At 42.4% G+C, this 25445-nt stretch overlaps 1 protein-coding gene across 1 annotated transcript; it reads left to right on the top strand.

The window, feature by feature from the left end:
- Nucleotides 1-1281: 1281 nt before the first annotated feature.
- LOC139464378 (polypeptide N-acetylgalactosaminyltransferase 13-like) lies at nucleotides 1282-15717 on the top strand. Its single transcript, XM_071245908.1, has 12 exons — nucleotides 1282-1521; nucleotides 4071-4523; nucleotides 5367-5520; nucleotides 6218-6384; nucleotides 7139-7303; nucleotides 8488-8698; nucleotides 9468-9585; nucleotides 10320-10523; nucleotides 11159-11284; nucleotides 12059-12160; nucleotides 12723-12845; nucleotides 14378-15717. Exons 2-12 carry the CDS (start codon nucleotides 4115-4117, stop codon nucleotides 14528-14530), a joined length of 1932 nt encoding a protein of 643 aa, XP_071102009.1. The 5' UTR covers nucleotides 1282-1521; nucleotides 4071-4114; the 3' UTR covers nucleotides 14531-15717.
- The last annotated feature ends 9728 nt before the right edge of the window (nucleotides 15718-25445 follow it).

The raw sequence follows: 25445 nt of genomic DNA, 5'->3' as shown, positions 1-25445 counted from the left end.
CCTTAAAAATAACTGATTTTCCATGTTTTACAAAAGGCCTCCTGTTTCCGATATGTCGCTATATCGGCTTCATTTCAAACCATCAGCCGTTAATGTTCGATCTCTGGCAGCATATGTGCACATTCTGGAGACATTGTTGTTGGAGATATATTGTTATGGCGGAGCAGCTGGTGAACGCTACCGTAAATACCACTTACACGACCCAGGACAAAGATATGAACCAGATGATGTGTGCGTGTGTGAGTTTGTGTGTGCGTGATTGCGCGGGTGTGTGTGCGTGCGTGCTTTCGTGTCTATGCGCGTGCTTTTGTGCGTGTTTGCGTATGTGCGTGTCACTGGTATCTTTAGCAGTGAAGCATATTTAATTAGCAACTGACCGAATATTTAAGTCTCATATTCTTGGTCGATGGGCATTCTGGTTGTCCTTAACGAAACTGAGACTGTGGATATTGTTGATGTTTTCAGAGTTCAAATGTGCCTCACTGGAGTCACGTTATGAAGTGTAAGGTTCATAAACTACAAGCTCATCGCAACACTGTACGCATGCAACTGATGTCACCAAGGTGACACATCAATAATATACCTTTCCTGCATGTGTAGAAATTATAAACCCATACACTAACATTGCATTTATATTGTGTTACTTTTAATTGGGGACACGGGTGGCCCAGTCGTCTAAGGCGCCGCGATTCGCATGTGCAGAGTTGTGGGTTCGAATCCTGGTTCGCCCCGATTATGTTTCTAGGTTTGTCAGCACCATACCCGTGCTCGTGGGTCTCACCGAAGTGGTAAACGTCTAAGAACCGCATCACTTAGGGCTTTCCTCCCACATTAAGCTGACACGCCGCGATATACTAGTAAATGGAATACTGTTAAAGGCGGCGTTTAACCCAACTCACTCACTACTATTAAATATATTGTGGTGCGAAGACGTATCACTAGGTTCACATAGATGCTGCATGATTGGTGTATTTCACGCTCAAACTCACCAGTGATATCCTAGCTCAGAATCAAGTGCAAGAACAATAGTGTGACGTCACCGTCATTTTTTAAAACTTGAAAAATGTTCAAAGAGGCGTTAAATCCAGCTCATATTCACTCTAAAAATGTGTTTCGCTTTCAGAGACACAAAAGTATGTCTTGAAGCGATGGCATGTAAAAACACTCAGTCTGGCAATCGTAGCACTAATACATGAGAACATACTCGCTGACCTTTATTGAAGACAATACGGTACAGTGCCTACGTCGCTCTGTCGCAGATGCATTTCATGGACGGCTCCTCGTCACACATTCACGTGTAAACTACAGGAAGATCGCCTTCTCGAGAGGAATCGAAATGTGTCAAACTTCACTTTATAAACCATTATGTGAAGTGAACTTGTATCGACATCTCTGAAGCAAAGGAATGTCTTCTGGGGGGATACACCACCCATGCGCTTATGTGGACGGAATGGCGCCTTTAAACCTGTCGATACCCTGCCCTCTCGCATAACGCCATAGCGGATGGATCTAGTGTTTCAGGTGTGTATTCTGTGGTGTTACGATCTCTCTGAATAATTCGTCATTTCTTTTGAAAATCATCAAAACATTTTCTCCCGACTGACATCACTGGCTCAGTGAATTGTGTACATGACGCTTTGTTTTTGTTAAAAATGGCTTCTCACAGTTACCCCTGAATATTAAATATTGTATCGTTTTTGTTTTCATATATACAGCAGCAGTCATGGAATGTAGCGATGTTGTATGTATTAGGGTGAGTGAGTATGGTTTTACGCCGCTTTTAGCAATATTCCAGAAATATCACAACGGGGGATACCAGAAATGGGCTTCACACATTGTACCCGTGTCGGGAATCGAACCCGGGTCTTCGGCGTGACGAGCGAACGCTTTAACCACTAGGCTACCCGACCGCCCCTGTATGTATTTGAACTACATGATTAATCTTGTTTTGATGTTGTTCTATTGTAGTGAGTAAGTGAGTGAGATCGGTTTAACGCCGCTTTGATTTGTTTGTTTGTTATTTAACGCCACGCAGAAATATTCCAGCTGTAAGACAGCGGTCTGTAAATAATCTGGACCAGACAATCCATTGATTGACATCATGAGCAACGATCTGCGCAATATTATATGATGTACATATATGAAATTAAAGAATTGAGGACATCAGACATATTATTACTTATCGAATTTGGTAAATCGATTTCAGAGCAATATATAATCACCTCGTTGCGAGTAAAGCAACACTGTCAAACAAATGGTAGAAGTTAGTAGTGCGTTCCTACTGCCACCCCGAATCTTGTATTTTCTTATATTTCACAAGTCAGTCAGTAAACAGTAGTTGTCAGGTGGGCATGGAGTCATTTTGTAGGTTTATAGAACATTAACGCAAAATGAATTTACTTTGTTAGCATATTACATGCAATTGAATGGCTTGCGATATATTTATTAAGGCATTGGTGCATTATCGAATATGCCACTTTGTGTTTAATACAATATAATTAAATTTTCGTTGTGTTCATTGAAATTCCTGCATTCTGATTAGCTAAATTGGTCACGTGTTATTGCATTCATTTCCCAATGAATGTAAAAAATTAAGCCACGCCCACCGAGGTGCACTACTTTTATTACTGCGGAATGTCGGGGAATCCCAATATTACAGCCGAGGGAATTCCCTTTCTGCTCACGTGTATCGTCATGCACAGGACATTTGGCGACTTTCATGCATAGTCATTGTCCAAACTACCCTTTGAAACAGAAGGCCGAGAATGAAACAGCAAACGTGCAGGCTCGCTCGCCTGTTTTTTTCCCGCACGCCTCGGTTCAACTTTCATGTCTTCGGGTTACATTTCTAACTAGCATTTTTCCAACTGCGTTTTACGGTAATCGGGGAAGTAATGTTTAAATTAGGTGGAAACGGACCATGTTATTTGAAACAGCCGCCTTCTCCCGGACATATTTCTTCCGGTTCGTTACAGTCTGACTGTTGCAGTTTTTTTCGCCCCCTGTCGTAATTGACAGGTCCAATGAACATTATTTTGATCCTACTCTCCGTTAATTGGCTACTGAGTGTGTATGCGTGTCAAGTTATGTGCATAAATTAAACGATCACCTCATGTCACAACACAGTATGTATTCCTACACCTGGAATGTTTATCAATCTCGTCATTTTTGTCTGTTTTGATGTATAACTGTTTTTGGTTTAACTACTGTAGATAAAACATGTTTTACGTTGTCGAATTTAATTATAAGCATTGACGTGTTTTGGGCTTGTTTCAAGAAGTCGAGATCGCGAAAATGTCCCTTACAATATTCGATAGGTAACCCATGACGAATAAGGTTTTAGCGTTCACAGAGTTATGTTTAAAGCAAAATATCCCCTAACAACAAGGAGCGGACGTGAGCGTGCAGTTACGCCGGTCATTAAATAATTGGCATATCGAAATATGACGCCTCAATCAACCAACCAATCCATCCATTTAGTCATCCATCCATCAATGGGGTTTAACGTCGTGTTCAAGATTATTACTCTTACATACCGACGTATATGCACGTGTGTGTGCGTGCGTGCGTGCGCGCGCCTATGTGTGTGAGTGCTTTCGTGTGTGCCTGTGCTTCTGCTTGTGTGTGTGTGTGTGTGTGTGTGTGTGTGTGTGTGTGTGTGTGTGGAGAGAGATACTGTCGAGATTGGATTTAAACTCCATTATTAGAACAATTTTCTATATTTTAAGTTATCAAAGTCTCACATTTCATCAGTTTAACCTTGTGTAAGACTTAAGTTTACTTGCAATGTTTTGTGACTTAATAAAATATCAATAATTACGATAAAAACCATGATCACTTTAACTGTATTATCATATTCATTATAGTGAGTGGGTGCGTATGGTTTTACGCCACTTTTAGCAATATTCCAGCAATATCACGGCGGGGGACACCAGAAATGGGCTTCACACAATGTCCCCATGTCGGGAATCGAACCCGGGTCTTCGGCGTGACGAGCTAACGCTTTAACCACTAGGCTATCCGACCGACCCCATATTCATTATAAATGTGTTTAATTGTTTCGCATTTAGATAATCCTATGACGTCGTCCGGGTAATCCTGTTCATCCTCCACCATGGTGAAACGTAGACGTACCGTTGACTTGTGGTTATTGCTGGCTGTGATTCTCTGGGGAATGATGACGTGGCTGCTCCTCAGCTGGACCAACAGCGGTGGGCGAGGATCCTTGCCGAGCATGCGGAGGCGTTACGTGGCGGACTATAGGCTGAATGAGGAATACAGGGTCGTGAAAGGAAGGGAGGACGACGCAAAGCATCATGGGAACGAGGTGAAAACGAGGCGTCTACCAGGAGCCGTGATAACTCATAAGATGCATATAAATAAACAAGCTGTTGATGAGAAGAAAGTCAAAGAGGACGTTCACAACGCCACTATTGTGTTAAGAGGTGATTGGCCACCTGACCCGCTTCCTTTTGAACCCGACTTTGACGTTGTGCGACGTCTTTTTAACGTAACAAATGCTGGTATGTATCTCTTTTTGTATCATAGTTGCAGTATATAGTTTTGCGTTTTCTTCGAAACGGGACAAGAAATAAACCGTGGTTTGGTTACCAATGTTTGGTCGCTGAAATATCCCAGAGTGCCACGTTAAACAACAAACAAACAACAAATCGGAACGTTAAAACGCTGTAAATTGAATAAGGGCATTAGGAGGACGCTGGCCTCGGTATATGTGCAAGTGCAACTTGTCAGACTCAGATCATTCAAATAAGGTCTGCTTGGTCTGCAAAGACCACATGTCACTTTTACACTACGTATAACGTCTACACAGTCTTAAGATTAAAGCACCTCTTAAGATGATCACCGTTAGAGTCCCTACAATAACACCTTATGTGATGGTGATTGAGTATAGTTTTAAGCCACGTTTAGTAATACTCGCCAATATCACGTCGGGGAAACCAGAAATGGGCTTCACACATTGTACCCATCTAGGACGCGCGAAGGCTTTAGCCACTAGGCTTTAGTTCCGTTCCTGGCCTCGTGTATCTTTTGTCCAAGATAGCGATTGCGTTAAAGTAATGCTTTAACGCAAATATCGCTTTGTGATGGTTCATTTAATTACTGATCAAATAACCTTATATACGCTTGAAGTTACAGATTCCTAATGGTATCTATAATATAAATGAATACTTAACGTTGTAGTGAGAGAAAATAACAGAAATAATTGTTCAAATAATTATACAAGCCAAGCTTTGGGGTAACTAAGAAAGATACTGACCAAACATCCAAGATGGCCGACATTTTGTCAAAATGGCCGACACGGTTCCACTTCCTTTTGTGCCACTAATTTAAAAGTTACTTTCTAGGGTACGGAGGCAAAGGGTTCAGCTTAGACAAAAACAAATTGCCCCCTGAGGAGCTCAAGAAATTACAGAACGCCTTCCGGATGAACTCCATGAACGAATACGTCAGCAACATCATCGGCGTGAGACGGAAACTGAGAGATCCAAGGCTGGAGGGGTGAGCTATCGACAAATATAAACAGAGGCAATTTCCATGCTCGCTGGTTGTACCGCAGCAGTAAATGTTTTCCATCTACGTGTGCCTAAAGCTGACTTGCTGTAATACAACTTAAATACTTTAACTGTGTGAGGAAATTCGTCAGTACTTCACGGGTTTGTACACACTAGCTGTGAATACACACGACCGTCATACGGTGAACTCGCTATTTATAATAGACGAATCAAATAAAGCCCTTATTTCAGAGAGTGGGCAGCAGATCAATGAGCGCTCGACTCACATAGCGCCCGTTTCTCACTAGACAGCGAAACTTTTTGTTCTGTTCTCTTAAATGGCGGGGGCACGGGTGGCCCAGTCGTCTAAGGCGCCGTGATTCGCTGCGCAGAGCTGCGTCCCTTGGGCACGCCAGAAACCTATGATGTTTCTAGCTTTGTCAGCATCATACCCGTGCTCGTGGGTTTCACCGAAGTGGTAAACGTCTGAGATCTGCATCAGTTCGGGCTTTCCTCCCACATTAAGCTGACACGCCGCGATATAACTGGAATACTGTTAAAAGCGGCGTTAAACCCAACTCACTCACTCACTCCAAATGAGACATGTTTCGAAAACGACCCCAGCATCTTTCCATGTACAGTTGTGTTGGGATACAATCACACAACTGCTGCAAGCTAGTTCTAACCTTATGTTTTCTCGACAGCTGTGCCGAGCGTTACTCCTCCGCCCGTCTCCCCCAGACCAGCATCATCATCTGTTTCGTCAACGAGGCGTGGTCAACGTTGCTAAGGCTTGTTCACAGCATCCATGACAACACCCCGCCTCACCTGGTGAAGGAGGTGATCCTCGTCGACGATGGCTCGTCATGGGGTAGGTGCGCTGTTCGAGGTAGACAATGATGGTTATGGTAGATAAACCTACCTCGTTTTCAATTTTGAGGTTTCAAACGTAGATTTGATACCTGTAATTTTTACTGTATCGAAAGCTTAAATAAATTTGTTTGTTTGTTATTTAACGCCGCACTCAGCAATATTCCAGCCACAGGATAGCGGCCTGTACATAATCGAGTCTGGACAAGACAATCCAGTGATTGACCTCATGGGCATCGATCCACACAATTGGGATACGATGACATGGTTCAACCAAGTCAGCGAACCTGACCACCTGATCCCGTTAGTCGCCTTTTACGACAAGCATAGTCACCTCTCGCGTCAAGCATGGGTTGCTGATGATCTTTTCTAACCCGAATCTTTACGGGTCCTTTAATAAATACAGGTCCTATCTACCGCGGTATATCAAAATATAACATCTTGAGCTCACTGAATGAACTCACTAGTCAAGATTAGAAAATTGTGATAATGACGAAATTTGGATATTTTGACGGGCATGTGCGCCCCAGTTGTAAGGCGAAGGAATTCCCCAAGGTCTGTCAACTCCACACGGTAAATACCAACCCCGTTCATTTCCCTAAATGACCCTGGTAGAACAAGTATGTGTGCAGGGATTCTATATTTCCAGCTGCTTGATGTGTACATAGCTGTTTCATTTAGAGGTTGTAACTGCGGTTTGAAACCTCTGATTAACCAATCAGAATCGAGTAAGTATACGGATTCTCCATTTCCAGATTTTCTGGGCAAGCCGCTGGACGTGTACATGGCTCGGTTCCCCAAGGTGCAGATAGTCCGAGCCACAAGGGGGCTGGGGCTGATGGTGGCGAGGACGCTGGGCTACAACTACACCACGGCGCCCGTCATCACATTCCTGGACTCACACTGTGAATGTTTCCCAGGTAATCTGGATGGACTGGTGACCCCCAGAAGAGCATACACATGACATGCCGATGATAATTATACAATACATTCCTGTTAAAATTAATGCATCCAGTAGTAACGTATATCAGTTTATATTGCTGGATGTTAACAGTAATATACCAATTGACAACACTGTATGCCAGTTTATATTGCTGGATGTTAAAAGTAATATATACCAGTTAACAACACTGTATTTTTAGTTTATTGCTGGATGTTCACAGTAATATATACCAGTTAAAACACTGTACGTCAGTTTATATTGCTGGATGTTAACAGTAATATACCAGTTAACAACACTGTATGCCAGTTTATATTGCTGGATGTCAACAGTTATATATACCAGTTAACAACACTGTATGCAAATTCACTTTGCTGGATGTTAACAGTAACATATACCAGTTAACAAAACTGTATGCCAGTTCACATTGCTGGATGTTAACAGTCATATACTAGTATACCAGTTCACATCACTATGCCAGTTCATATTGCTGGATGTTAACAGTAATATATACCAGTTAACAACACTGTATGCCAATTCACATAGCTGGATGTTAAGCGATATATATACCAGTTTACATCACTATGCCAGTTCACATTGCTGGATATTAACAGTAATATATACCATTTAACATCACTTTGCCAGTTCACATTGATGAGTGTTAACAGTAATATACGCCAGTTCACATCACTATGCCAGTTCACATCGATGGATGTTAACAGTTATATACCTATGTTTAGATCACTATGCCACTTCACATCGATGGATGTTACCAGTTATATACCTATGTTTAGATCACTATGCAAGTTCACATTGATGAATGTTAACAGTAATATACGCCAGTTGACATCACTATGCCAGTTCACATTGGTTGATGTTAATAGTAATATACTTCAATCATTATGCCAGTTAACAACAATGTATACCAGTTATCAACACTGTATGACTGTTAACAACACTGACTGGCAGCTAACAACACTGTATGACAGCTAACAACACTGTATGGCAGCTAACAACACTGTATGCCTGTTCACATTGGTGTATTGTAGGAATATGCCAGTTAGCACAATTGTAGAGTTAACATTGGCACACACCATCGACACCACAACTCTCAGACCTATTCCATATAAGGGTAGTTTTACAAGCACCGGACTGTTACTTCAGGGTGGCTGGAGCCCCTGCTGACCCCTTTAGCCACTGACCCCAAGGTGGTGACCACGCCCTGTATTGACGTCATCGACAAGAACGACTACAGCATCTCGGTTGGTCCAGAGGTGATGGTGGGGGTGGTGGAATTCCCGACGCTGCAGTTCGGCTGGCGATCACAGCCGCCCAGGGAGAAGAAACGGAGGAAGAGTAACCTGGAGCACGTCAGGTGATGCAACTGAGTCTTCTTAGTCCCATTTTTGTTCAAGTGAACACTTGACTTGCCTTTGCATGTGTTTGTGACAGTTAGGGTAGGTGAGTCAGGATAGGCTGACCTTTCAGCGAAACCAGGTATCATCACTATTTCATACTGATTCATTAACAGGTGGTTATGACATCGGCATCGTACAATTGAGAGATGCCTTGTGATTAGGGAAAAGGCTTTGTCTCATTTATTTACATACCATCAACACTCAGTAAGTATCGTTGTATTTCACTTCCTTAGAAACAGACCGCCTCCGTGGTCTTGTGGTAGAGCGTCCGCGTCATACCAAAATACGTCAACTTGTTGTTACCCTGTCTGTCGCTTGGCATTAATGGGCTAAAACAAGGCGTTGTCGGCTCGGCGTCGGTATACTGTGTCTGAGTGGGATATTCATGTTAAACTGTGGCATGCTATCTCAGTGGGCTAGCACTATAAATCGGTATCAGTCCGGACTAGTACAAGCAGACACCCACCCACAAACGCTACACACACAAACACACACGCACGCACGCACGCACGCACGCACGCACACACAAACACACACGCACATACACACACACACACGCACACAAACACACACACACACACACACACACACACACAAACACACACACACAAACACACAAACACACACACACACATACGCTACACGTCGCTACATAATCCCAATTTCACCTCACTTCCTCAGAAACGGTTGGCCAAGGCTTCTAAGGCGTCTACTCATTTCTTGCAGATCCCCAGCAATGGCGGGAGGCCTCTTCTCCATCACCCGGGAGTACTTCGATTTCCTGGGAGGATTTGACCCTGGGATGAAGATCTGGGGTGGGGAGAATATCGAGATGTCGTTTAAGGTGAGTTCATTGTCTATGAAAGCTGAGTTGAAATGGGGTTTAATGTCGCATTTAGGATTGTGGCACTTTCTGGGACGTGCGTACACTGATGGAGAGTAAGGTGTTGCGTGTTGAACCTCTATCTCAATTTTTGCACGTGCAACACAATTTTCTCGTCGCAACAAGAAGCTCTCAGTTGTGGCAGTCGTTATTATTTTGTATTTGCTGCCGTGAACACTGGAAAGAAAAAGCATTATAAAACATTATTTGATACGAAACTACAAATATAGTCTGTGTGTGTCTGTCGGGAGTGGGGTGGGTGGGTGGTCATGTCTGGTGTCCCTCGCCAATATATTGCGGTGTAAAACAATGCTCACTCACCCTGATTCAATCACTTTACATAGTAAATGTTATAATAACGCCATGATTATCTCCCTTGTCTTTGTTGACCATAACGACACTACCATTAATGGACCTGTGAAGACCCGAGTAGAGAATAGGCCTTCAGCAACCCATGCTTGCCGTAAGACGCGACTATGTTTGTGGTTTAAGGCGACAAACGGGATCGTGTGGCCAGGCTCACTGACATGTCATCCCAATCGCGTAAATGATGCTAATGATGTCAATCACTGGATTGTCTGGTCCAGACTCAATTATTTACAGACCGCCATCATATATCTGGAATATTGCTGATAGCGGCGTTAAATAACACACAAACAAACAAAATAAAGAAACTACCATGAATACTTCATCAGATCTGGATGTGCGGCGGGCGGATTGAGACGCCCATCTGTTCACGTGTCGGTCACGTGTTTCACAGTCACTACAGTTACATGAAAATCCGCCCTGGGACGTACGCCGCCGGTGCCGCCAACAACGCGCGCCTGGCGGAGGTGTGGATGGACGACTACAAGAAGTACTATCAAGGCTATGGAGGCGGGAGGAACAGCCAATACTACGTACGTATGATGCCATGGTAGAAACAGTAGAGGCTGAAATTGCACATGGATACTGTGGGGTTACCATTCCAGTTTCAATCCAAGGTTTGAACTCAGTATCTGAAGCAAACTGTATTAAGTAGAATACCTCAATATATAGTGTACAGTATGGGGAGTGCAATATAAGAAGCACGATATATGTGGAGCACAATATGTGAAGCACGATATGTGAAGCACGATATGTTAAATACAATACACATATATGAAATGCATTATGTGAAGCACTATGTTTATGATGTACAATATTGGCCCAGTCGTCATAGGCGCCACAATGTGCAGAATTGCGTTCCTTTGGCGTGCCAGGAACTTATCATCGAGGGTTCGAATCCCAGTCCGCCCTGATTATGTTTATAGGTTTGCCAGCACCATACTATGCCCGTGGGTCTCACCAAAGTGGTAAACGTCTAAGACTTGCATTACTTAGGGCTTTCCTCCTACATTAAGCTGGCACGCCATGATATAACTGAAATACCGTTTAAAGCGGCGTTAACTCCAATCCTCACACGCTCGACCGATAGAGAGTGAGCAATCCATTTGTTTGGATGACATGTCAATTGACCCGAGATTTGTTCATCATTAGATGGGTTTCTTTACAGAAACCAGGGGATGTCTCTGAACGCCGCAAGTTGAGAGAAAGACTCAGATGTAAACCTTTCTCCTGGTACATTGAAAACGTAATGCCGGAAGTAGCCCTTCCCGGGGACGGCCATTACTCAGGGGAGGTAAGTCTGAACCTCAATCGCCCCGTTTCTGCGTCATAGCTCGGACATGAAAGGAGTTGTGATATTGCATGGATTCAGCCTGCCGCGTAACGCCAGTGTAGACCGTATATAGTTATATATGACATGACGGCTGTTATTGAATACAGGTTATTGTGCAGTTGCCACAAATTGAATACACGTAACAGACGGAGACGAAAGCAAAGAGAAGCAACTTGAACAGTTTTATAACAGCTGCCACTGTATTGAATCTTGGTTCTGCTGGCCGATGTCCTGCTGGATTAAGGCGGGAGTACTCACATGACACGAGTACTCTGTTTGAAATTAAAGTAGACTACAAACCAAATTCTTACGTTTTCTGTAATGCCAAAATATCGCGATATTGATTTCGTAAAACCTTATCATTTCTAAAGATAAAAAGAGATTTATTGAAAATCATAAAAAGCCCTCCATTGTTTTCCAGAATAATAAACGTGTGTGTGCGTTTTACTGATGACATTGGGCATGGTCTATTTACCAACGACGGAGTTCACTTGACATTCAAACACGATTGTTGCCAAATTTAGTTTGGGGTTTATAAAAAAGAGGAGATCCAGAAAAAACACAAGGATGCTTAACTATGAAAAACAAACATTTTTATTACATTTTTTCTATTTTGGCAAAATAAGTTCAAGGAAAGGAATAAAATGGTTTTAAATTATTTTAAAATTGTTTACTCAGGCGAAACCAAACGGGAAAATATAATGCTGGAAACCACTGTTATCGTTCATTTCTCAGTTACGTAACGAGGCCGTCCCAAAGCTGTGCCTTGACATGATGACATATAAAGAGTGGGGACAACCAAATATGTACAGATGTCATGGACAGGGGAACGCCCAGGTGAGCTATGTATGATTGCCAGGTGAGCTATTACCAGTCTCTCTTCTTCGACCACAACTGGTGAGCAATTTTATGGAGTATATTCGTCATTTCCATGATAGAATAGTGAAACACATATATGTGTTAAGATATCATATCACTGTCATACATTACACTGTAGCTCACCTGGAGTGAGTGAGATTTGGGTTTGATGCCCCTTTGAACAGTATTCCAGTTATATCACAGGGTGTCAGCTTATGTGGGAGGAAAGCCCGAAGTGATGCAGGTCTTAGACGTTTACCACTTTGGTGAAACCCACGAGCACGGGTATGGTGCTGACAAACCTAGAAACATATTCGGAGAGAACCGGGAATCGAACCCACGAACATAGGTTTCTGGCACGCCTAAGGGATGCAACTCTGCACAGAGTATTGCGTGGCCTAGAACGACTGGGCCACCCGCGCTCCCAGCTCACTTTGAGTTATGGCATAACTGTTGTTTAGACGTGTTATGGCCAATAACTGTTTGTTAGATACAACAGACCCATGTGACTGTTTGTGACATTAATTTTGTTGTATTTCAGTTGTTCGACATGACAGATCTTGGAGAAATAGTGGCTAGTAATCGATGTTTAACCCATGCGCGTGGCGGCGTGTATATCAATAAATGCAACTGGTCGAGCAAGGAACATATATGGGAATACAAGGTAGAGTACTAGATGATCTATGACAACCGGGCAATACAAGGTAGAGTACTATATGATCATATATAACAACCGGTCAATACAAGGTGGAGTACAATATGATCATATGTAACAACCGGGCAATACAAGGTAGAGTACTATATGAGCATATATAACAACCGGTCAATACAAGGTAGAGTACTATATGATCATATGTAACAACCCGGCAATACAAGGTAGAGTACTATATGATCATATGTAACAACTGGTCATTACAAGGTAGAGTACTATATGATCATATATGACAACCCGGTAATACAAGGTAGAGCACTATAGATTATATATGACAACCGGTCAATACAAGGTAGAGTACTATATGAGCATATGTAACAACCGGGCAATACAAGGTAGAGTACTATATGATCATATGTAACAACCGGGAAATACAAGGTAGAGTACTATATGATCATATATAACAACCGGTTAATACAAGGTGGAGTACAATATGATCATATATAACAACCGGGCAATACAAGGTAGAGTACTATATGATCATATATGACAACCCGGTAATACAAGGTAGAGCACTATAGATTATATATGACAACCGGTCAATACAAGGTAGAGTACTATATGATCATATGTAACAACCGGGAAACACAAGGTAGAGTACTACATGTATATGATCATATATGACAACCGGTTAATACAAGGTGGAGTACTATATGAGCATATATAACAACCGGTCAATACAAGGTAGAGTACTATATGAGCATATATAACAACCGGGCAATACAAGGTAGAGTACAATATGATCATATATAACAACCGGGAAATACAAGGTAGAGTACTATATGATCATATGTAACAACCGGGCAATACAAGGTAGAGTACTATATGATCATATATAACAACCGGTCAATACAAGGTGGAGTACAATATGATCATATATAACAACCGGGCAATACAAGGTGGAGTACTATATGATCATATATGACAACCGGGCAATACAAGGTAGAGTACTATATGATCATATGTAACAACCGGGCAATACAAGGTAGAGTACTATATGATCATATATGACAACCGGGCAATACAAGGTAGAGTACTATATGATCATATGTAACAACCGGGAAATACAAGGTAGAGTACTATATGATCATATATGACAATCGGTCAATACAAGGTAGAGTACTATATGATCATATGTAACAGCCGGGAAATACAAGGTAGAGAACTATATGATCATATATGACAACCGGTCAATACAAGGTAGAGTACTATATGATCATATATGACAACCCGGCAATACAAGGTAGAGTACTATATGATTATGTATGACAACCGACCAATACAAGGTAGAGTACTATATGATCATATGTCACAACCGGTCAATACCAGATAGTATGGTATATGTTGATTTATAACACCCCGTCAATATAAAGTAGTGTGGTATATGTTCATATAAAACAACAACTTAAACAATGTCCTGTTCCGTCTGTGTTAAGTTAATAAGGTGACACACAAAATGTTTCGTATTTTTTTCTGTGTTCCAGGACAAGTTAATACGGCGACACAATAATTGTTTGACTGTGAACGCGACGCGGCATGTCGTCATGGAGGAATGCTCCGGAAAGAAGTCCCAGCAGTGGACGTGGAACTATCACAGACCGCGGAGGAAGAATGTGCTGAGGATTGAAGAAATGTGAAAAAGAGAGTGTGTTGATATTCCTCCGCGTTGATTGCGGAGTTATGCATCTTTACCGGAATATACCAGATGGGTGAATAGAGAGAGTATGTTAAGAACTGCTTAATCTAACGGGGAAATTGAACAGATGAGTTATCTCCCTTTTGTGTGAAACAATAGCCAGATAACGGAACTTGACCTTGTCCTTTACACACTGACAATTTTCCCGGACGGAAGTTGCCTTTTGTTATTTATCGAAGGCCTATGCTGCGCCACCCACAAGCACATGTGTCACTTTTATTGATAGTATAAGGGCATATTGTTCATAGAGAGTTTTGTCTTGGAAATAATAAGGAAATCCAGGAATTTTGGGGGGTTGCATCGGTAATTGTGACAAAGTTTTTGATAGGTCACTTGCTTGATATTATGCGAATTTCGCTTACACTATTTTGACTTTGCTTATCATATCGTGAAAACGCCCAAATATATCAAATCCTCAACAGATTCCGGGTTCTGATGTATCGTGCTAAAACAAACTTTGTGAATTTTAATCAATTTTCAGGCCACTTAAGAGCTGCAAAAATCATTTGATTCATCGGCAAAGTCTTATCGTCATTTAAAGTGTAATTAAGATTGCATTGATTGTGTGTCAATGAAGTCAGGCTGGCAGCATGTAATGTTGACACGAGAGTCAACACGTTTTGTCATGACTTATCTTTTCGCAAACACATCTGACATGGGACACCCTGAAATGTCACGCCCCTTATGGAACTTCGTGCAGCGCTAGGACGTCAGTGCCTCTTACGTTACAATACGTCACGGCGTTTGTGACGCCGTGCAAGACGTCGTGACAGATAATGTCATTTCAAAAGGGCGCTTAGCTATAGCGGCGAACGTTTCGTAAATAAAAGTCATGACTGCAAACATGTTGTTGGAAGAGGTCTTGACTGCAAACGACGCTTTAAAAAATGTCTTGATGGCGAAGATAACGTATATAGAGGTCTTGACAACGAACGTCACGTTTAACGAGTTCGTGACGTCGAACGTCATTTTGAAATAGGTTGCGATACAGAACGTCAGGTTGAAACAGTTATGACGTGTTATCTTTAGGTAACTCTGCTGCGTTGGAAAATGGTCTTCGGGGATGTTTTATCATTGATCAAAACTGTGGAAATCAGGGTTCATAACCCGCCGCAGACTATATCGCCACAATGCAATGCCGAGAAACTGTGAGTGAGTGAGTGAGTGAGTTAGGTTGGACGCCGCTTTGAACAGTATTCCAGTTATATCACCCCTGTCAGTTAAATACGTGAGGAAAGCTCGAAGTGATGCAGGTCTCAGACGTTTACCACTTTGTTTTAACCCATGAGCACGGATTACAAACCAAGAAACAGAATCAAGGCGAACAGGGATTCGAACCCACAATCATAGGTTTCTGTCTTGTCCAAGGGGCGCAACTCTGCACAGGGAATTGCGGTGCCTTAGACGATTGGGACACCCGTGCTCCCAGAGGAAATTGTCTCCGGAAGTAGTTGTTTCTAGAATGACATTATCGCCCTGTTGTTGACTCGACATAATAAAGGAACTGGGAAATTCTTTAGTGGTTATTTTCTGATTTTCTGAGTGAGTGAGTATGGTTTTACGCCGCTTTTAGCAATATTCCAGTCATATCACGGCGGGGGGCACCAGAAATGGGCTCCAGACATTGTACCCATGTGGGGAATCGAACCGGTTCTTCTCGTGACGAGCGAAGGCTTGAACTTGGCTACCTCACCGTCCCTATCTGGCTGGCATATAGATTACTGAAATACTGTTGAAGAGGCGTTCTCTTCACTCTTTCCATTCCATTCACTGTTTCGTATGAAGGGGGCACGGGTGGCCCAGTCGTCTGACGTTTTGTCTCATAAATTGTACCGAATAAACTTCTTCTTCTGGGGGGCACGGGTGGCGCCGCTGTGCAGAGTTGCGTCCCTTAGACACACCAGAAACCTATGATTGTGGGTTCGAATCCCGATTATGTTTCTAGGTTTGTCTGCACCATACACGTGCTCGTGTGTTTAACGTCTGAGACCTGCATCTTTTCGGGCTCCGGTGCGTTTGAGGACTGAGTAATAACTACAATATGATCCGATATCACGACTTCAGCGCCATCAGTCACGTCAGCATATATTGATTTATCATATAATGGGTAGGTTTCTCGGCAGGATAAAGCCAACGGATAAACACGGTATCCGTTGGGGTCATATACGGATAAAGATGCAAATATTAAAGGCCAGGTAGGCACTACTTTCAGTGTTTAGAAACCAACATGGCGTCGCCCTTCAGTCAGAATTATCCATCGGGAATCTGGAGAAACTACTGGGATAATTGTTATCAATTAATTTATCAAAACAAAAGTCTAAGTACCTGAGGCATTTCACAAGTTTAGGCAACTTTGGAGATATAATTTGCGAAACAATTTGACGACGATTCAGCCTTGGTATCTCTTTCCTATCAGGGGCGATCGGGTAGCCTAGCGGTTGAAGCGTTCGCTCGCCACGCCGAAGACCCGGGTTCGATTCCCGACATGGGTAAAATGTGTGAAGCCCATTTCTGGTGTCCCCCGCCGTGATATTGCTGGAATATTGCTAAAAGCGGCGTAAAACCATACTCACGCACTCTTTCCATATCTGTGCTTGTAGACCCCTGCGGCTTGAGGCCCTTAAACAGTCAGATGAGGCCGAAATACGTTCTATTGTTTCATTTGTCGCTGTGTGTGTACCTGACTCCGCAAGTCTCCAAGGCTCGCTAAATACAACGTTTATTCCTAATACTGGATATTTGCCATCCCAAAACACACACGCGTGATAATCTCTATTTATACACACTTATTTGAATAAATCAGTCAAGTAGTTGGATGTCAGATTTCTACTGTTCACTGGGTAAACGCGGGACAAAAAATCGATTTCCTTCCATATCCAGTGGGCTGTACGCGTTCTGTAAATATTTGTGGAAATTATTCTGATTAAATTCGCTCTCATGGAACAGATGCCTAATGACTTGGACGTCACGTATTTAGTATGTCGTTGTTCTGACGGTAGGCGAGTTGGGTCGCCTCAGTGCTGTGATCTGAAAGAAGGTACTGGAGTTGTTTGTTTGTTTGTTTGTTGTTTAACGCCGCACTCACCAATATCCCAGCTATATGACGGCGGTCTGTAAATAATAGAATCTGGACCAGACAATCCAGTGATTGACATAATGAGCATCCAGCCACGCATTTAGGATCGATGTCATGCATCAAGCAAGTCAGCGAGCCTGACAACCCGATCACGTTAGTCGCCTTTTACGACAAGGGTTATGAAGACATATTCTACCCCGGATCTTCAAGGTTCTGGAATAAAGGGTGGACTCAGTATTTTTAAACAGGGTCCGACATATCAAAATACACTGACTACAACAAACTACATTTAGTTTTCAAAACTCCAGACTACATGGACACACACACACACACACACACACACACACACACACACACACACACACACACACCATTTTGTCAATCACCGGATTGTCTGGTCCAGACTCATTTATTTTCAGACCGCCGTCATATAGCTGGAATATTACTGAGTGTGGCGTTAAACAACTAACAAACAAATCAAAGCGGCGTTAAACCCAACTCACTCACTCACTCACTCACTCACTCACTGCAAAAGGACAACTTCAAAACAAAATTAATCATGATAGTTCAAATACATACAACATCGCTACATTCAATGACTGCTGCTGTATTTATGAAAACAAAACAGTACAATATTTAATATTCAGGGGTATCCTAGAGCCATTCTTAACTGTACTCGACCGCCTCCGTGGTCTAGTGGTAGAACGTCCGCCCGGAGAGTGGAAGGTCCGAGGTTCGATCCCCGGCCGCGTCATACCAAGAGACGTTAACAGATGGTACTTGTTGTTACCCTGTCTGGCGCTCGGCATTAAGGGGCTAAAACAAGGACTGGTCGGCTCGGGGTCAGTATACTGTCTGAGTTGGGTATTCATGTTAAACTGCGGCATTGTACCTCAGTGAGCTAGCACTATAAATTGGCATTAGCCGGACTAGTACAAGCAGCCGCACAAACACATACACGTACATGCACGTCGCTATATAAGTGCAATAATCTTGGACGCGACGTTAAACCCCATTTCACCTCACCACCTTAACTGTAATCCACACTTAACGTTCGAAATATGCTTAGATTTTGGACATGTGGAATGAGGTACAATCATCGCCCATATCTTGTGTTATAGTTCACAACGTGTTAAAAATGCCAGACTATTGTTCCTTTCGGATCCAGGTTGAGGTCATGCCCTCGAACAGATTCGGAGATAAATAGCCGAGCACTTCTTTTATATATGAACATATTAAGACAGATTTGGTGTAGTGATCAAATTACTGCCAGGCCTCGATATCGGGATTACAATTGGGAGCTAGCCTTCAAACAAGAGAGAAGAGAGCTCCTCGGGTTTATTCAAGCCAGTATGTGAGTGACCGAAAGACCTAGGACTTAAATACCCCACAGCTCTCTGTATATTAGTTCTCTGATGATGCGGGTTTGACACAATGCCGATAAAGTTTACAACACAAAGTATGTGGTAAGAACTTTTATCATCCAAAACTGGCTCCCACAGGAGATATAGCTTGGATGAGATCAAGCGATATCTACACTGTAGACAATCAAATGACATCACTAATGGCTCTGCTACTGAAGCTGTTTGCAGTACTCTTTACACTGAAGACACTGCTAATTACTGTCTACAAACTGAAAAAGTTGAAAGAATGATGTTGGATGAAAAATAAAATCTCACCCTCGTGTCTTTTGATATCAAATATATCAACACTCGTTGATAAAAGTGGCAAAAATCCTCGGCAAGCCTCTTGGGTGAGATTCTCTATGTGTCATTATGGCCTTATGAGAATTTATATTAAATTACTGTTTAGCCTGGGTTTTAACATATGTCTGCTGCAAAGGGAATAGGTTTTAACTCTTGATGATGCTTTTGTCGACAGCAGGAGGAGCAGGTAAGATGGTAATCTTAACTATTACTGAACAAGGTTGATTTTCATTATAGTTTGGAGGATCGTTAAACATGCTCCTACTTGGGAGGGAACACTTATCGACGCTTGACCAAGAGAAGAGAAGCCGTGTCGATATGGGTCCACTTTATATATCTATGATTACAGAATTTAAGTGAGAGTGTGAGCTGGGTTTAACGCCGCTTTTAACAGTATTCCAGTTATATCGCGGCGTGTCAGCTTGATGTGGGAGGAAAGCCCGAAGTGATGCTGTCTCAGACGTTTTCCACTTCGGTGAAATCCACGAACACGGGTATGGTGCTGACAAACCTAGAAACATAATCGGGACGACCTGGGATTCGAACCCACAATCATAGGTGTCTGGCGTGGCCAAGGGACGCAACTCTGCACAACGAATCGCGGCGCCTTAGACGAGTGGGCCACACGGAATTTAAGGTTCACGTAAATGCGTTTGCTAAGGGAATGACGCAGAGTTTGACAAGTTTCGTGATAAATGAGCTATGTCGTGCCAAGCGACATGCAAATGTAAAAAATTCCTTTGTTAAGGATATTTTTTGAAAATTATTTTTTTTAAAAACAAGACATACATGTATATGCACTGTTATAATTATTTTACATAATATAATCTGGTTACATCTGATATACAAGACCTTTTATAATCAAGTATGTATTGCAGCAGAAAGCGTCAATACAAACTTGATTATTAAGGGTCTTGTATATACGTATATATGAATGTAATAGATTTGTTTGATATTTGATACCAATGCTTGGCTAAGTAAATAGAACCTACTCATGTCTTTATTATTTTAGTCGATGTGTAAAGTATTTGTGACGGCTGTTGTATATGGATAGTTATCGATAATCAAAATCAGGTTCTGATATGTTGAAATCACAGGATGAAAACGACAGCCACAATTGGGTAACGCATGTTCGTTTGCTGCTAATAGAAACTTAATTTTCACATGTTTGGATCCCACACGGTTGCGGTGATATAACATTGCAGTGAACTATTAGCGACAACACAAATGAAACTCATTAAAATATTGCCATATATTTGAAAAGAAATCTGCCTGTTCAATGTAACATAAATATTTTATTGAGATAGGGTGGCATTTGTCCCATGAGTTCGGTACGTGTCTCGGATATCAACACTCTGTTACTGCAGTACATAATGTCTTCGGGGCGGTCGGGTAGCCTAGTGGTTAAAGAGTTCGCTCGTCACGCCGAAGACCCGGGTTCGATTCCCGACATAGGTACAATGTGTGAAGCCCATTTGTGGTGTCCCCCGCCGTGATATTGCTGGAATATTGCTAAAAGCGGCGTAAAACCATACTCACTCACTCACATAATGTCTTCAAATATCAGAGAAGGGGAAGAAAAAAAAGGAGGAGAAAAGACGATGAGAACAAGGAAATGATGAATGAGAAGACTAAGAGTGAGTGAGTCGAGTCTAACGCCGCTTTTAACAGTATTCCAGTTATATCAAGGCTTGTCAGCTTAATGTGGGAGGAAAGCCCGAAGTGATGCAGGTCTCAGACGTTTACCACTTCAGTGAAACCAACGAGCACGGGTATGGTGCTGACAAACCTAGAAACATAATCGGGGCGAGCCGGAATTCGAACCCACAATCATAGGTTTCTGGTGTGTCCAAGGGACGCAACTCTGCACAGCGGCGCCATCCGTGCCCCCCAGAAGAAGAAGTTTATTCGGTACAATTTATGAGACAAAACTTTTGCACATGGACATTTCCGGAGATGTCAGACCAATATATTATTCACACACTCTTGTAAGGGTAATATTATATCATAAAGGTATGTCCATCCTAGAAGAGGATAGCAAACACTAAAACTATAACATATGTCGCGATAATAATATGTCTAAATACTCAAGTTATGCAGACATGTTTGTTTACTTTCTGTTACGTTCATTATTTATGATCTGACATTCGTGTAAAGAAAAGTACACATGTGTGCCAGATTCTTTCAGACTATTTCACAAGTATACGAGTTGAAAGATAAATTTCGTGGTTTATGCTGACGGTCTGAACTGTTTATATACGACAGATATATTTTTCCAGATTAAATAAGGGGGCATATAACACACGAAAGCGTAATATACGCGAATAAATAAGTCTTGTGTACATTGATCAATCGGAAGGGATGCTAATTGGGATTGTTCACTCGCCAATATATTAGCAAATATCGCCATGGGCGCTTATCAGAGCGGGGCGCTTATTACGTATAATACGGTACTATTTTTTCCACTTACTGAAATGTGTTGTCCGGTCAATACAAAATATCCATATCAGACAAAAGTCAAACACTTCAGACATTATTTGGTATAATGTGACACCAGGTGTTAACAACTCAAAATTGACGAAAACAATCATTGCTGTAGAACGTTACACAGATCAGATCTTGCCACGGATGACAATGCCATATTATGTCAAAACCGAGAGCTCTTACAATTCTTGTGTTCAAGCTGGGACGATGTCAATAGGCCACGTGGAAAGCTCTGATCATAGGTGTACCGTAGAGAACGCATTAACAGAGAGTATATAATAGAGAGTGATAATAATATAGGTATATATTTTCACATTATATACTCAGCGTCTATATTAAATGGGGGCCACAATTCTCTGTGCAGAGTTGCGACCCTTGGACATGCCAGAAACCTATGAGCGTGGGTTCGAATCCCCTAATTTTCACCACTATTTTGGTTCGGTGGGGTAACTCGTCACGCCGCCGTGAGACGGAATGTGTGAGACCTATTTCTGGTGTCCCCCGCTATGATATTGCCGGAATATGGCAAAAAGCAAAGTAAAACTATACTTACTCACTCACTCGCCGCTATTTTGCCTTTTACGAGCAGTGGAACCTGTTTCTTCGGATAATCGAGACTGGTTATTCTCTGTCTTTGGTGTTTTATATATGTTTGAACTGATCGATGATTCTGCTTGGAGACTTAAGTCCCTGAATTTCATCATAAGATCAGTAACATTTATCAATTATGCTGAGTCAACTAGAAAATGTTTGGGCCGAGACACTAAGATTTAGTAGTAGATTTACGTAAACGTACTTTACAATGTATATGCAGGCGGTCATAAATAATGGAGTCTAGACCAGATAATTATGTGGTTGACATTTAGAACATTGATCCACGCAGATGGGATACGATGACAAGCAGCAACCAAGTAACAGAGTATGACCACCTGACCCATTTAATCGACTCTTATGATCCGCGAAGATCCGGGGTAGAACAGGTCTTCAGAAACCCATTCTTACCGTCAGAGATGACCATGCTGAGCGTAAGAGGCGATTAACGGGATCGGTGATCAGGCTCGCTGACTTGTTTGATGCATGTCATCGTATTCCAATTGCGTGGATCGATGCTATTGATGTCAATCACTGGATTGTCTGTCCAGACTCGATTATTTACAGACTATGTAATATTGCTGAGTGCGGGGTTAAACAAGACATAAACAACCAAACAAAACCGACTCTTACGACAAGCAATGGTTGCCGGGGATTGTATATTTACCCGGAATCTCCACGGGTTCCGGGGGTACGGGTCGTCTAAGGCGCCGCGATTCGCTGTGCAAAGTTGCGTCCCTTCCCATTCGAATCCCGGTTCGCCCTGATTATGTTTCTAGGTTTGTCAGCACCATACCCGTGCTCGTGGGTTTCATCGAAGTGGTAAACGTCTGAGACAGCATCACTTCGGGCTTTCCTCCCACATTAAGCTGACACGCCGCGATATAACTGGAATACTGTTAAAAGCGGCGTTAAACCCAACTCACTCATTCACTCACTCCACGGGTTGCAACAATCTAATCAATCAGGGAGGACTCGCTCACTCACTCACTCACTCACTCACTCACTCACTCACTCCACGGGTTGCAACAATCCAATCATTCAGAGAGGACTCACTACCGATACACAATGATCTGGGGACATTCCATTACAAGTCATGTCAGAAGGACCTTCCGATAACTAACCCCAGGTAACCCCAGATACAGGCACAATCAAAGAGCACAAAACCTCAACCATCAAATCAGACAGAACAGCAGCCATCAGCAACTCCCCCAATCACAACATCAACTGGGACAACGTCCAAATCCTCGCCAACAACCTCCATGACTTCACTAAAAAAAAACTAACAGAAGCAGTCCACATTCGCCGCCACAAGCCATCAATCAACAGAGATCAAGGCTATGTCATCCATCCGCCTACTATGAACTCATTAAGCAATAATCACCAGACCTATGCAAGCTTATCCTGTTTAATTGGCTTCATGTCCCATTGGCTTCCACCTATGTGTTCTCTGTCCATTATGTTGTGACAGTGTTATCTTCCTGTTGTCATCACTTACTCATGTTATCCCACTCATGTATGCAGTTGTGGGTACTGTTAGTCCTCTACTGTTACCCCCCCCCCCCCCCCACCTACTATATATATTCTGTTCAATGCCCCTCCTTCAAAACTAAAACTACCTTATTTGATAACCACCCAACACACACAGCTCCCTTAGTTCGTCCCCCACCCACTCTTGGCATTCTTTCCAAGTCTCAAAATTTCAAAATTACTATATAAGCAACCCCTAAAGCCCCCCTCCTGGGTTGCACAAACTCACTTTTCCCCTTTTTGGAAACACATTAAAAGGCCTGGCCGGGCCCGTGTGCGAAAAAACGCTTGCAGTCGGAAAGCGCACGTTAAATCTCCACTATAAATAAGTAACCCTCCTTCAGAATAGCCAAATCAAAAAAGTACTCAGCAAACCACTAACCAAACCACAAATTCTCCATCCATCAAAAAAAATCGACAGAGTAATCACTAAACTCCAAACAGGACACACCAGCCTAAATAACCACCTAAAAAAATAAAAAACACACTACAGGTAACTGCCCACACTGCAAACAACTAGAAACCCCAGAACACGCACTCATCCACTGCACACATTACCTAACACATCGAACCGCATTACAAACCACCCTCAATCTAAACAAGGCTCTCACTCTAGAAGCAATACTAAACCCACAAAAAAAACTAGAAAACTTCCAGGCCTTAGGCGTATTCTTAATCCAAACGGAACTAATAAAACGCATCTAAAAACATTATAATCTACCAAATCAAAATCACATAAACAAACAAACATCCACCATACCCAGCTCCCTTAGTTCTACTCCCCAACCCCATCGGAATCTATTCCAAATCTCAAAATTCCCAAATTCTATAGAAGCAACCCCTAGAGCCCCCTCTTGGGTTGCACAGACCACTTTCGCCCCTTTCGGAAACACATTAAGTGGCCTAGCCGGGCCCGTGTGCGAAATACGCATCACTCGGAAAGCGCACTTTAAATCTCCAAAGTAAGTAAGTAAGTACCCTCATTCAGTCTTGCTTGACAACGGTATAACGAAACGTCGCCTTTACAGTATTAAAGAAGTTGTTATCCATAAACTGTGTCTACTTGGTCATCCGTTAACTTCTAAGTAATGCCTATCAAACAATTCAGCTTCATTAACTCTCTCAACTTGTAAATGCCTATCAAATACATCCTAGAGCATGAATTAAAAAATGAGTCAAGTCTAGACTGAGTTGGCAAGCCTAGTTTGACTCAGCTGTAGGATGTCCTGCGCTCCATTTAGATTTTTTTTCTTTCTTTTTTTGACAGGACCGGCCGAAAAGAGAATCGACTGGTAACATTGGCCGTTCCAGCTGACAAGATGTCCGGTGGTATAGATTGTCGCTCGTGCTATGAAACTTTTTTTCCTCGTCCATACAGATTTACTGACACAGCTGTGACACAGCTTTTGTTTGTTGACTTTGTGTAAACTAACCTTGAAACTGGGACACGCAAAAGAGAACCGCGGTCT

Source organism: Haliotis cracherodii, unplaced genomic scaffold (assembly GCF_022045235.1).
Source record: "Haliotis cracherodii isolate W230 unplaced genomic scaffold, xgHalCrac1.p SCAF_17, whole genome shotgun sequence".
NCBI lineage: Eukaryota > Metazoa > Mollusca > Gastropoda > Lepetellida > Haliotidae > Haliotis > Haliotis cracherodii.
The sequence above is the reverse complement of the archived record's forward strand: the minus strand, read 5'-3'. Positions and strand labels throughout refer to the sequence as shown.

Bases quoted from the DNA above. Each gene is read 5' to 3' on its own strand.
- LOC139464378 (XM_071245908.1), top strand. From the start codon at position 4,115: ATGGTGAAACGTAGACGTACCGTTGACTTGTGGTTATTGCTGGCTGTG. The intron at 5,521-6,217 runs GTGAGCTATCGA...TTTTCTCGACAG, and splicing joins AGAGATCCAAGGCTGGAGGG to CTGTGCCGAGCGTTACTCCT. The intron at 9,586-10,319 runs GTGAGTTCATTG...ATACTTCATCAG, and splicing joins ATATCGAGATGTCGTTTAAG to ATCTGGATGTGCGGCGGGCG.